Genomic DNA, 15,223 nt, shown 5'->3' with positions numbered 1-15,223 from the left:
TGTAATATAAAATCATTTTGTTTTGTTTTTATGTGCTACCAAAGATTTCTGACATGTTCCATATCCTGCCATATTGTCACAACATGGATCACCGGAACAAGAAATAAATAAATAAAAATATTAAAAAATTAACTCTCCCAAGGGTCAAACAAACCTGTGACAATTCATGCTGCTCTTCTCTGCACACATTCAATATCTTGTTGGTCTTATTAGACTGGGTCCCACACATTGTAGCAGTATTCTAGGATGGGGTGTATGAGTCATTTGAAAGTAATCTTCTTTCTAGAATGATTCAATTCCCTGGTATTCAGTCAATAAACCGTCAAGTTTGTCACTTGGTTTACCCATGACTGAGCCTCTGTGACCGTTCAATTTCATGTACCTACAAAGTTTTACATGCAGATATTTGTATGAACTAATCCATTCCAACTGTGACTCATTGATATTATAGTCATTGGATAGTAGGTTTTTTTTTAATTTTGTGAACTGCACAATTTCAGGTTTCTGAATACTTAAAGCGAAGTTGTCAATCTTTGCAGCACTTTTAAATCTTATTGTGATCTGACTGAATATCTGTACAGCTTCTTTCAGGCAGTATTGCATTATAAATGGCTGCAGCATCTGCAAAAAGCCTGAGGTTGCGATTAATATTGTCTAGAAGGGCATTAATACACAAAATGAACAGCAAAGGATCCCAACACACTTCCCTGGTACACACTTGAAGTTACTCCTACATCTGTTGATGGCATAGGTGATGGTTTTGATAGGACAGGTGGTGGTGGTGGTGGTGGTGGTGGTGGTGGTAAGATATATAGGACAGGTCCTGCACCTAGGTCTATTACAGGGATTTGAGCCATGAGGCAATGGGTTGGGAGCACAGGTTGTGTAATGATGGATGAAGATATTGTGTAGGTTTGGTGGGCAGTGGAAAACCACTGTGGGATAGGTGGGAAGGATAGTGGGCAGGAGATTCCTCATTTCAGGATATGACGAAAGGTAGTTGAAACACTGGCAGAGAATGTGATTCAGTTGCTCTAGTCCTGGAGCCTCATGGCTCGTATCTCTGTAATAGACCTAGAGGCAAGACCTGTCCCATACATCCTACCACCTCCATCTACTCCAATCCAGTCACAAGCATCACCTATCCCATCAAAGGCAGGGTTACCTGTGAAGTAAGGCATGTGATGTACAAACTAAACTGCAGTCACTGTGCTGCATTCTACATGGGCATGACAACCAAAAACTGTCTGCATGAATGGCCACCAACAAATTGCGGCCAAGAAACAGCTGGACCATCCCATTGCTGAGCACACTGCCCAACACGACATGTTTCATTTCCATGACTACTTCACAGCCTGTGCAATCTGAACCCTTTCCGCCAATACCAGCTTTCTGTATTGTGCATGTGGGAACTCTCCCTGCAATATATCCTATGTTCCCCTGGCCTCAACCTTTGTTAGTTATTGTCGTTACTAATCCAGCCCCTTCCCTGTTCCTATTCCAGCACTACACAGCCCTCTATTCCACCAATTCACCCACAGTCACTTCTCTCCTTTTCCACTACCCCCCCCCCCCCCCACTTTCTGACAGTCTTTTCATTGCACCTCTCTGCGACTCAGGATCTCCAAGGTGAATAGCAACTATACTTTTCATATTGTCAGAATATGCTTGGTCTCACAAATCAGACTGCATAATCACAAAGCCCAAAACCTTTCTTCAGCACAAACTTTGATGAGAAAAATACTGGTGAAGAAAAAATTAACCTAAAAGACCTTTGAGTTGTGCTCTCTTCATTACTTGAAGTGCAGTTAAATAAGTAGATTTAGATAAATGTAATTACTGATGTATAAGTTCTAATAATCAACACACAGTTACAAAGTTACAAAAATAGCATCAAATAATTACCAAGCCTCAAAGTTGTACCACAGTATTCACATCGGAAACAACCTCTATGGAAGAATCTTCCCTCAATGCTTAAACGTTCCATTAAGTAAACCCTCTTTTTACAGAAATGACACATCTCTGATCCACCCTGTGCAGGAAGGACGAGTGCTGCTTTAGAATTCTAAAAATTAAAAAAAAAAGTGTGTTAACTGTGAAGTTCAACAATTATTAATATGTCTAACTATATCAGAAATAGAAAGTGAGTATCTACACACCATCCAGAGAAACAGATAACACGAAAATGTCATTTAAAACCATTTTCAAAAAAATCCTTTTTCCATGTAGCAAATATCATTTCAATACTAGTTAGTACTGACTTTTCATAAAGCTTCTGTGATTTCACACTACTTTCACTATGGTTCAAGAGTAAATAGAAATTATTAGCTTACTGATGTATGTAAGACAGGCTTGGGCAACCTTTTGACACCCACAGGCCTGTTCCGCATACTTAGTTAAGCTCATCACCTGATGCAACACCAACACTCCTAGTGCCTCAAGTCAAGACTACAGCATCCTTAGTGTTAATGTGTATGGTGTAACACACTGATACAAATGGAACCTCTTTTCCCGACACGTCACGCCAACAAATTGTGCCTTAACACATGCATTTTTGAAAGTGCATTCCTTTTATGTTAACTCCATATTCCAATATTTGCATTTATTTACCTTTCGTGAACAGTGTTTCTTTACAATAGCTGTCTTAAAAAGTTTCGTCACAAAATTCTCCAATGCTTTGCTTCAAAAATTTCTACTATGGCCTGGATTAAAACCAATCACGTGCCGGATCTGGCCCGTGGGTTGCTGGTTGCCCACCCTTGGTAAAAAGACGTCACGTCTCTGAGGGATAAAATGTTTGCTAATATTGTAGATGGCCTCAAATGCATTTGTACATCTTTTTTTACACCATCTCACACCCTACAACTAATGGCAATGTCACCTCCACCTCCGCCCCCCCCCCCCCCCCACTGCCTTTTCAGAATGTGTTACTGTGGGCAACAATAAATGAAACATTCTCAGTATTGTAGTGTGGCCACTGCACAGCTTGCAAAAGGGAAGTCATTGCTTTCCAGTATTATGGAAAGATGCCTCAAAGCAAATTAAATCTAATCAGTTGCTGGCAGTTAAGGCACACATGTAGAACAGTTCAAAACTCAGCCACCTTCTAATATGATGTGCACTACTGAATTCATCAAGCAACAGCTTAGGGGCAAATCACTGCTGGGTGTTATTTCGATATCATGGAGCACGCGTATCAATGCATTAAATTTCATCACAAGTATCCTACGAAAACAATAGCCCTTGATTGTGATATATCAAAAATGTATTTATCTTATTTTTTGAAGAGTACAAATCTGAGAAATAATCTGAGAATGAAAAGGATTTTGAAGTAGAGTCAGTGGCACAAGTTGAGGATGTGATGTATGTTGCAGTGGTTCAACTGGTAGGAGTACATGCCTGCTATGCATAGTTGTACAGGTTCAAGTCTCAATCTAGCATACAGCTTCAACTTGTCACATTCCATAATGCCTGTCACATTTTGTCCAGAAATAATAAACACTAATGACATATTTGTGGCTAAAAATATGAAATCCTCCTTAATATTTTTAGATGAGTGTAATTCTTAAACATAAATTCCAACCAATTTTTTCAGCCAAGAAATGAAGTTTACTCTGAAATTTCAGAAGGTAAGATTTTATTTTTATATTGTAACTAAATGAATTGTTTAGTTTTAATCATGTATATGCTAACTTATGCCCAAACAAAGTAATATCAAAGTAATGCTGGTCACATCATATGAAAGGATACGACTGAAATTTACAACAGGCTTCACTCCATCACACTCACATTTATGTGAAACAATGAGAAGCACTTACCGATCTCTGTATAGAAGGCTTCTCTGCATCTTGTGTCTTGACAGCAAACTGCTCAGCCATGGCAGAAACCTTGTTACTTCCTCGGGGGCCAGCTTCTAATGCATTACCTTCTTTAAGCTTCTTCCCTATAAGCTTTAATGTAACATCAACATCTGAATATTTATCATTCTTTTCTTTTTCTCTGTCTACAGTTTTAGTCTCAAGCTTTGACTTCACTGCTTCAAACTGGAATGAGATATGTAAATGACAAAACAGAAATTGAAACAAATATCAGTTTTTCCAATTCCTTAATGAATGGTGGAAGGAATAAAGGTAATAACTCACTGTATAATTCAGGCATTGAGCTATCATAGGCAAATAAACAAGACTGAGATTATTGTTAACTTTTGGATGAATCCTCCTCCTCCAGAGGTAACAGAGCCCCACATATAAACACACCCACCTGCATGGTTATACTGTACTGCACGGACTACATTGTGCTGGCACTGTACCTCAAACAAGGAGAAAAGTCACACAGTTGAGATGAGAAAAGAGTGGAGAGTGGGAAGGAGGATTGGGAAGGGTGACTAAAAGCTGGGACAGGCAGCATGAGCACATAGTAAGAATGGGGCACAGGAGAGCTTGTTCTGGCAGCAAGCAGGGAGAGTTGTACACAGTGCACAGTGACATGAAGGAGTGGAATTTTCAGGAGAAAATAGAACACAGGAAAAAGAAGATTGGGAATAGAAGAATGTGAGTGCAGGGTGAGCGCAGTTAGGAACACAGGGCAAGGGTAGAATTGGATGAGGGTCAGGGGCTAACAGAGACTGAGCCCAATTCCATTGTTACTTCTACTCCTTCTAATATTTATAGTCTACAAAATACTTTCCATTACCATATTAATTTTTTCATAAGAAGTGATTTACCTTGTCAACAAATTGATCCCGGCTCCATTTTGGAACTTTTTCAGGATTCTCTTGTCGCCCCCCTTTACCCATTTTATTTTCTTGGATTTTTTTCTCCAATTCCATGACATTCCAGTCACTTTTTTCAATCTTTCCTGTAACAATCAATCAAAATATCATGTAAGTGGAAATATTAGCAGAAGAACATTGAATTTCTTACATATTTATACTTACTTCTCAACTACAGCCTCATTCAAGAGCAGTAAGGTGTAATATATGGAAAATAAAAGTCATTTTGTGAAAAAACCTGTAGAACAGAATTCATGATGATGATGATGATGATGATGATGATGTCCTATACTCCAAGGAGCGTAGGGGACAATGCGAGAGAACCACACCGCTGTACTAGGCAAGGTCTTAGTGGAGGTGGTTTGTCATTGCCTTCCTCCGACAATAATGGGGATGAATGACGATGATTATGAAGATGACAACACCCAGTCATCATGAGGCAGAGAAAATCCCTGACCCCGCCGGGAATCGAACCTGGGACCCCATGCGCGGGAAGCAAGAACGCTACCGCAAGACCATGAGCTACGGTCTACAGAATTCCTATAATGTCATTATTTGGAGGTCTGATGGAAAGGAAAATAATGTCAGAATGTGTTAATACAGGAACTGGCAGTACTTTCTCATGGGATCCATGTGGCCAGGAAATTTAACCAACACTGTCAACTAATGACACTCCAAATTTAAAAAAAAAAAATTATTAAATAACAAGAAAAAGCTGCAAACTTAATAGAAATTTGAATGTTGTGTGTTAATTTGAATGTTGTGTGTTTGTCAATGACATTAAAGATGGTGCCGTCTATGTTGGTGTAACCGTGGGTTGCCATAAGACAGTGTATTTGTGAAAAGGGAATATAAAGTCTCTTGTTCTTAATTTTATTATTTTATTATACCTGCTAGTGGATACAATTGACAGTGGATCGAAGGCACTACAAACAGTATCTGCAAGGCACCACCAGAGGCATGATTGCATGGTCTAGTAAGCAAGGCTGATAGCAGCTGGGACATCAGCGAGCAGCTGCAAGCCATTCTTGCTTAGTACTATGCCGCCTGAAGTCTGCTCAATCTCAGCTAGCTGCTATTCAGATGTCGACCCTGCTTTGGACACTGACTTTCTGGTTTAGGTTCTTGAAGTTTATACAGTGCTCTGCTCTTTGCAAACACATCTTTATTTCCATTATGCATCTGTATCACATGCAGCCTCTTTAGCTGTACAGAAATCTATCACAAAGGTTAGTATCTCATGTGTACTACAACTATTTATTAAAGATTTGTTTACTGGTGGCAAAAAAACTGATCAAATTTCATTATACATGGTACTGAAATAAACTCCCCGAGGGTAACAACGTATGTTAGTGCTCAATTTACACAATGTGAGAAGCAGCGCTAGAAAGAGTTTTAACTGACCACTTCACATTAAAGTATCTATGAGCTTGTGTACTATCTTTAACTTTTTCTTGAACGCTAGATTTTGTAGATCTGAATCTGCTAAAGTCAGAAGACATAAGGCCCTAATGTCTTGTCTTTGGTCACTGCCAAACATAGTGATCAAAGAATGCTGTGAGCAATAGCACTCAATAGCTTTTAGTGACAGCTGTATCTTTTGGAACTGGTACATAATTTGTAGCACTGTGTAGAACTACAGAACATTTCAACATTGTGTTTTCAATATTGATTACATGAAACAGTTAAGTATTGTTTGTCTCCTTTTGTCACTTTTGTAAATGCTTGGTATGAAACGCAGAGGATAGATATAGTGATCACATTGTGTGAGGGAGGCAGAACTTTTTCCCTCTACAGCAATGCTAACCCTTTAGCAGTCTGTATATCAGGTATACTTCACTTCCTTCACTCACCACAATACCATTATTAGAGCACAAGTATAATTTTGCAGATAGTACTACGACTGTGTTATTCAGAAGAATATTGGAATTCCCTTCACCATATACCCTGAATGATTTTAGAAAAATTGCAGTCAAGTGGAGATAAAAACACACTTACTTGTGGATGGCAGCAGAGACAGATAGAAAACAATGGGAATCAAATATTCCCTACATTTTGAAACTAGTGGCTTCTATCTCAGTTACAAGATAGGGCAAGGTTGGAAGAAATAAGACACTTCAGTGACTAAGTAGGCAACTTGCTCAGAGCCACAAGTTGATGAATACACAGTAGTGTAGGACTTAACAATGCTATGCTAGTAACGGATTACATTTGAAACCTACAAAGATGAAATATAAAAGTTGGGGTAAACTGGATGAAGGCAAGAGAAAAGGCTGATACAGACACACATTTCCAAGGTCGTTTCCTGGTGTGATGCCAGTGTAGAAACAGTCATATAAAAGATATGTGCTTGAAGTTTTAAAAGAGTAAAAACACACCTGCAAAATAAATGATGGTATGATAAATGAAAAAATTCTAAACAAACAGTGTTAAAGCTGGGAAATAATGAGATAAAGTATGGACATAAAGAGAAAAACACATTTCCTTGCAGTCTTATTTGCTTTTCAGCAACTTTGATAGTATTGTTAATGATTCTCACTTTTCTCTTATTTTCTGATTATTCTTTCAGTGTCCTATTTGTCCTTATGCAGAAATACTTCATTATCATATATCTTCTTTTTCTTACTGAAGTGTTATTTTCACCAGCCCAAGCAATTCCCATTTTTTCTGCAATCTCATCATGTTCCATAACCCAGTACCTTGATATACACATCCATTATACAAACATTATTCACTACAGCTAAACAATGGCCCCACAGTTCCTCCAGTTTTACATAACTTTTGGTGTTTCTCCAAAATGCTTAAAATTGAAAGGCCCCATTTCTATCAATCATTCCTTAAATCCCATTCCAGACTAATCAGTCCTTAGCCCTTACCCACTTTGTCCCTGACCAATATGTGCTAACCATAGTTATCAACAGCTGTAATGTCTCTCTTTAGAATCCTCCACCTTTCACTCCTTGAATGTGCTAGTGCATTCAGTGTAGTTCTTAAAGCCAGAGAGAAACTTGAACAAAATGGTTCACACTACCTAAAGTGATGATGTTCTCCTCCTGTCCACAACTATAATCCAAAACATCCCCTCCACCCTACTCATACAGCCTGTCCTCTTACTCTTTCCAAGAATTCTTCACTTCCACCATTGTCTCTCAGTCCTTCCCAAAAATATCACTGAAATGCCAAACCTTATCCAAACTGAGTCCTAAGCTATATGTGACCTGAAGGCAGGAAGTTCTATCATCATTTTTCCTGTGGACCAATGTTCCATTACTGTAGCACTTGACCATGAGGAGTATGTGGCAGACGAGCACTATCAGCTCCCAGACACCTCAACATACAAAACTGTTCCTAATCACCAGACTCCTTCCATCCAGACTGATTTGCAGAAAATCCTGAAAACCCTAGGCCTGTCGCAAGGACTCAACTGCTTCCATACTGCCAAGGGTGCCCATACCCATGGGCAAGAGAGGGCCACGGACCACTGCTAACTTGTAGGGAATGGAAAAAATACAATGTATTCAGGTGTTTTTCTTTCAAGAAAATAATTTAAAAGTCAGTTTTACACAGGTTTTTAAGACAATAAGATCTGAAAATTTTTAATGGTTACTTGCAAGTCATCATTTGTTTTCCAAAATATTAAAAATACACCATACCCCAAGGTCTAGGCACCTCCTAGAAACTATTATATGGTTGCCCTTGTAAAGGGCTCCTCCTTACCCGTCCTGATAAATGCAACCCACTTTCTACCTAATTCCCAAAATACACAAAAATAACCATCCTGGCCTTCACACAGTAGCTGGCTCCAAAGTCCCCCATCAAATATATGTCCGCCCTGACTGACCAGAAACTTCAGCCTTTCACACAGAGCTCCCCCATCCTACTGAATATAAAACATACTAGTGACTTCCTGGAAGTCCCACATCCATTCCCAGGCTGCTACTGTATGGTACCCTCCTTTTTACTATGTATGTGACCTTAATTTACACAAATATCCCATACACACATGGTCTCTCAGCCCTAAACACTACCTTTCGCAACAGCCTCTGAAAGTTTCTCACACGAGCCAACTTTATCCCTACCTATAACTACTTTACTATGGAAGGTAGACGTACAAACAAATCAGGGGGACTGCAATGGGAATCATAGTGGTCACATCCTATGACAACCGTTTCATGGGCTATACAGAGGAGGCAATCACCAAGGCACAGAAGCTGTGTCCCCTGGTGTGGTACTGATTTATTAATGGTATTTTTACAGTCTGGATTTGTGGAGAAGTAGAACTCTAACATTTCTGCATCAGCTTAATGTCTTTTCCTAACTCTTATTCACATGGTCCTTTTCCAAATCCAAAGCCACCTTCTTTGATGTTGACCTCTGCCTAACTTCCAAAGCCTCCCTTGACATTGACGTCCACCTAACTCAAGCCCACATTCAACCTCAATCTATATAAACGATAAGCAAAAATATCTAAACTTTGACAGCTGCCACCCCTTCCACAGCAAAAACTTCCTTCTCTACAGCCTAGATGTCTGCAGTAAATCTATCTCCTCCATCACTGAATCCCTCAACACCTACACCAATAGCTCCTCCAAAACTCCTCCAAGGCTTTCCTCTCTTGCAACTAACCCTCAGATCATATTTTAAAAAACTGTTTCTTGGCAGAATCAGGTCTATATTCTTGCACGATTGGTTTTTGTCAGACGGTGATCACAAAATTGTAAGAATGTAAATAATATTGTATTGGGAAACAAATTTAAGAAAATAACAAATAAAGCAAAGATGTGATAATAATGTCACCTTTCATAAAATTACCAATTACATTCCATCCATAACACCCATTATCATAATACTGATGACCATAAAAACACAGAAAAAGTATAAAAATTAGAGACACATACAAAAAGAGGTAATACTTACTAACAAATACTACTAACCTATAGCACGAAGCAGGTCTTTTGGCTTCTTCTCTGTGTGAGTTGTTCCTCTTAGTTTCTCTTCCAGAGTCTTTATCCTGCCTGACATATCTTCACCTGCTCCTCCTCGCTTTATGTCATTCAGAAACCTCGCATCACGGTCCTTTTATAGTAGATAAAAAGAAAAACATAAAAGTAGGTTCAGTTACTGAAATCTAATGTCGTAAAGAGGCTTTGGCTCGCAGTTTCAAATTACGTGAAACTAAAAGTTATAATTAGCCAGTGGGACTGTTAAGGACTATCATAAAATGCAAAACTGAAGTTAATAAAAAATATATGTTTCAAATATTATATAGCAAGAAACATTCACTGTGACACCCAAGTGCCCCACGGGCGGCTGCAGAAAATTTTCCGGAGGGAGGGAGAGTGGGGGGGAGGAAGCAGAGGTAGCGAGACTAAAATTTTTGACACAAATATTTAGTCCATTCAGAGATATGTTATGCCTTAAGAACTAAATTTTACAGGTGACACAAAAAATTTATCACATCCCAAATAATTGTAATTAAATTGGAATCCATTCAAAACCGGTGGTGCACAGTGAATGTTGAATATTTAGATGTAAAGAAGGACAGCAGTCACTTGCTGATTCTGTAATTAATTGAAAATCTAGATTTCAACTACAACACATTCAACATCAGTATATTACTAGAACTAGGTATAACCATTTCAGAGCACAACCACGTGAATATTAATGCTAGTATTTGCATAGCAGAAATAAAATAATGATGACTATGTTATAGTCTAAATCTAGATATGTAATGAATTAGATTCTGTGACTGAGTGTTGCCCTTAACATCCCAAAGAACTGATGATGCCTACATCCCATATACATACAAGGTGTCCCAGCAGGAATGGTCAATATTCAGGAACATGACAGGAATGATCATTCAAAGCATGAGCTCTCAAATGCATGCCTTGTGAGCTATGAGCACTTGATAATCTTTGCTACTATGAAACACACCTCTTCTATTGAACAAGTGCTCATAGCTCTCAAGGTATGCATTTTTAGAGCTCATGATTACTAATCTTCATGATTACTAATCTTTTTTGCTTCAAACGATCATTCCTGTCACATCCCTGAATACTGACCATTCCTCCGGGGACAGCCACTGTGGTACAGGATGCACAGTGTACTAACATATCTGAATGGCTTTCATATTGCATCAGGGAATGACACTTGAGAAAAACAGCTGCCACTACTCATCTCTCCAACATGAATTTCACTACTATTATCTCCGCTCAGGGACTGGGTGTTGTGTTGTGTTCATCATCATTTCATCCCCCATCCGGCGTGCAGGTCGCCCAATGTGGCGCCGAATGTAATAAGACCTGCGATATGGCGGCCGGACCTGCCCCGCGAGGGGCCTCCCGGCCAATGTCGCCAAACGCTCATCATCATCATCACCACAAACACTGTGATATGTATATTTCAAAGGCAGTAACATGTTCCTCAATTCCAATCCTTTTCCGAAGGCACATCATCTTCATTTTTGCCTCTCTCGCTGGTGTTTGTTAAACAAAGTAGTTGAATTTTCATTTTGGCTCCAGAAATAAGAGAACTAATATGGCACTCTTCTTTGAAGAGTCTCCCTTTCTTTCGTTTTTCTAATTCGGTAAAGGTCACAGAGGGGCAACAAAAAGTTCTGTGTTGGATGACAGTCTCTTAAATACCCTTCATAATGTGAGTTATGTTTTTTTTTAAATTCTCCAAGTAAATTTCAGCCTGGCTCCTCCTCTTTATATCTACATCTACAAAGATACTCCACAAGCCAACGTACAGTGCATGGTGGAGGGTACGCTGCACCACTACTTGTCATTTCCCCTCCTGTTCCACTTGCAAATAGAGCAAGGGAAAATCGGCACCCTGTATGCCTCCGTGTGAGCCCAAATTTCTTGTACCTTATATTCGTGTTCCTTATGCACGATGTATGTTGGCAGCAGTACAGTCGTTCAGCTGTCAGCTTCAAATGCCAGTTCTTTAAATTTTCTCAATGGTGTTTTCTGAAAAGAACGTTGTCTTCCCTCCAGGGGTTCCCATTTGAGTTTCCGAAGCATCTCATTAACACTTACATGTGGTTCAAACCTACTGGTAACAAATCTAGCAGCCCACCTCTGAATTGCTTTGATGTGGCACCATGTCAAATGCTTTCCAGACATCTAGAAATACGGATTCTGCCTGTTGCCCTTCATCTATGATTCTCAGTATATCAAGAGAGAAAAGGGCAATCTGAATTTCGCACAAGTGATGTCGAAAACATTTATAATTTAATTACTTCATAAGTGCCTCCATGCACTGCAAATGCAAATACATTTAACTTCTGTGTCTGATTCTACGGATTTATTGGTGATGATTTAGTAAAGGAGGAATTTTGCTTACATTGGGTGTCAATTTCCAGTGTCTGTACCATGTACTTATCTTGCAAGTTTATATGTATGTTTGAACAATTTACCATTTATACTATCTCTTTAACAACAGCATCATCCAACATTTTTGAGGTACACCTAATGCTGATTTTTCGGCTGTGTTTCCTACTTAGGACGTGTACTACTGATTAGTAAGTCACCTAAATCAGCAACCATATTCTGTAATCACTGTGAAGTGTATGGTAGGATACTTCTCATTGTGACAATTATTAGGACTGCTTCTTGTTCCATTCATATAGGGAGCATAGGAAGATTTATTTCTTAAATAACTCTGAGCATGCACTAATTAGCCTAACCTTGTCTTCACTATCCCTACAGGAATGATAGACAGAATTTTCTCCTGTTGTAAAAGAAATCTCTTTGTTGGATGTTAATAATTTAAGTTCATAAAGAGAACTTGTGATCATTGTAGTATAACAGATTTAGAAATTAAAATAGGGTCAGCGAAACAAGTGTAAAGTGATTTGTTTGCTGTTTTGTAAAGCACTGCACCCCCAGCCATAATGCAGCTTCACTGTGAATGCTTTTCATGAGCATGGGATAAATTTGTTGCTGTCCGTAAGCAGCTGGAAATGCTTTTGACTGCTGTCACGTGACTGGAAGCTATTATGAGAGGGTTTTTTGGGAGTACTACAGAGACACATGTACCAGAATACTAGTGGCATCCCAAGTACTATCCTGCCCTGTGGATAATGTCTTCTCTGTAAGAAGTAAAGGATGTATCACCACTTATCCACTTGATTGTGGATGATAGGTCTTGGGGCCCTTTTTAGAGAGGACAAGGAACAAGGAAGACCCACAATATTACACTTACTGATAAATCAACAAGAACGTGGTGATATTTTCAATTGAAGCTGAGCAAATGACACATTTTTCACCTGTCGGAAAATACCAAAGGGTAGAGTCTATTAATAAATGGCAGTTCATATGTGCTACAAAGTGTTATCCCTTAAGCAGGTGACAGCAAAGGATTGGAAGGGTCACCTTGTGCACATCTTTTGTGTGTGTGTGTGTGTGTGTGTGTAGAGGCTCTTCTAGTAACCATTGAGGGAACAGGATGCAACCTATTGCAGGTTGTGGCTCATGTTGAAATAAATTATGCCTCTCATCTACGGGCTCAGATCATTCTGCAACTGCCAGAGAATGTTGAGAATGAGAAGACCAACTGTACTCGCAGAATTTCAACAAAGCTCACAATCTGCAGCATTGTCCACAGAACTGATGATGTTCCCCTGGTTTTGAGTTGAGTGGAAGGCTTGAACGAGATAATTCAGAAGTTCTGTGACAAGCTAAACTATGACTTCCTGGATCTGTGACATAGGTTTGAGAATTTTAGGGTCTCCCTAGATGGGTCAGGGTGCTATTCATAACAGAGCTGCTCTTCAGGTGACTGACTGTTTGTAGGTTGTAAACTAGTTTTATTTTATTTTTTTAAAGGTGAATTTCATTGCAGTAGCAGCTGTATGACTACCTGAAGTACTAGTGTAAGGCCAAAAGTAGTACACCATCCTCCCCCCACCTACCTATCAGATGAAACTATTAAACCTCTAGTGACCAGCTACTTAAGCATTTATAAAAAACCAGAGTCTGAAGTGATCCTAAAAATCAATAGAGCTCACCTAATATGAGGACAGAGAGTTGGTTTAAACCTGAAATTGATAACAGTGAGATTTTTGTGCTTAGTCAAATTCTAGATTTTTTTATCCATCCAAATAAATAAGTTTCACATCCATGTACAATATAAATCTCTACAGAGTCCCCTCTATGTCCTTTTTTGACAACTTTAATAGCACCTAGAAAAACATTATAAAAATCTCTGGCAGGCATAATTCTTTGCGCAACGGAAGTGTCCATACAGTGAGCACTGACAACACTAGGCTCCAACCGGTGTGCTGCTGGTGACAGTAATACAGCTTGCTTGCTGTCAAATGTCATCTCCTTGAAGTTAGACTATAAGGTAGAGGGTGCACTAAAATACACGGAGTCTGATATCGAACTGTATTTTCTCGACCATGTCTTCTTGTTGTAAATGTCCTGCAACTGATGTGAGACACTACAATATTTCTATGTAAACTACTGATGCTTTTTAAGTCCTCTTCACTGTGCTGATATGAGGGGGTCTCTGTAGTACTCTATCTCTTTGTCTGTAACACGATCCTTCCACAGAATCTATGCTTCCGTCTGTTTTCATAAGTAAACCAACTGTCCATAAAGTCATGTGCTTCAAGAGAATAAATGTCAGTCTAAAATTCCTAAACTTAATATAATCTTCGAAAAGAATCTGTCATTTAGTATGTTAACCATATCATAACTTGTGTTACGTATGTCTGCAGTAAGAGAGAAAATATTCAAATTCAGTACCTGTTTACATATTTCAGATACTGAGATTTTTTTTATTGTAACATAAATGCAGTTAGCCATTTACATTTTTATAAACCAATGACAAACTAATTCAGCACCACATTACAGATGACACTAATAATGAATGATATTAAGATTTAATTATGTGACACTGTCTCTACTAACTTATTCGAAATATGTGGAATATAAAGAACCGTGCATACATTACAGTAGTTCAACGTCATTTTCTTTCAGATATCATTTAACTGACTGCAGTTTAAACACAAAACAAGAATGTTGCAATTATTTCACAGCATTAAAGCTTGAGGTTAAAGCTTGTTAGATCAAGTACAGAAAAGAAAAAAATGTGGCACCACAGCAGTCAGCAGACTCAACATTTTGTTTGTTTGTTTGTTTGTTTGTTTGTGTGTGTGTGTGTGTGTGTGTGTGTGTGTTATCAAGGAGAGAAGCCAAGATTCAATATATTTGATAGGAAGCTAATTATACAAAATGGAGTAATGAGGACTCGTGCTGATCACATTCTTTTAAAATAAAGTACGGTATCAAAAATATTTTCCTGGAACACACTTATTAACAGGACTCATGGTAATATTGATATCAAACTAATACATCACAAAAATAGTCATGTAGGTAATTACAATACTGAATTTATCATAACAAACAAAGGCATAACAGATCATTAGCAGAGCAGAGC

The 15,223-nt window shown here is 38.7% G+C and overlaps 1 protein-coding gene across 2 annotated transcripts in view; it reads right to left on the bottom strand.

Annotated features, from left to right (window-relative positions):
- Window positions 1-15,223, bottom strand: part of LOC124613085 (F-actin-monooxygenase Mical) — a 555,995-nt gene that overhangs the window by 175,428 nt on the left and 365,344 nt on the right. For both annotated transcript variants that reach the window (XM_047141672.1, XM_047141673.1), the window contains 4 exons: window positions 9,706-9,847; window positions 4,724-4,857; window positions 3,819-4,043; window positions 1,906-2,065 (listed from right to left, as the gene is read on the bottom strand). In XM_047141672.1, coding sequence (XP_046997628.1) covers window positions 1,906-2,065; window positions 3,819-4,043; window positions 4,724-4,857; window positions 9,706-9,847 — 661 coding nt within the window. The remainder of the gene's footprint in view (window positions 1-1,905; window positions 2,066-3,818; window positions 4,044-4,723; window positions 4,858-9,705; window positions 9,848-15,223) is intronic.

Source organism: Schistocerca americana, chromosome 4, assembly GCF_021461395.2.
Source record: "Schistocerca americana isolate TAMUIC-IGC-003095 chromosome 4, iqSchAmer2.1, whole genome shotgun sequence".
NCBI lineage: Eukaryota > Metazoa > Arthropoda > Insecta > Orthoptera > Acrididae > Schistocerca > Schistocerca americana.
Note: the sequence above shows the minus strand (reverse complement) of the source record. Positions and strands in the feature narration are given on the sequence as shown.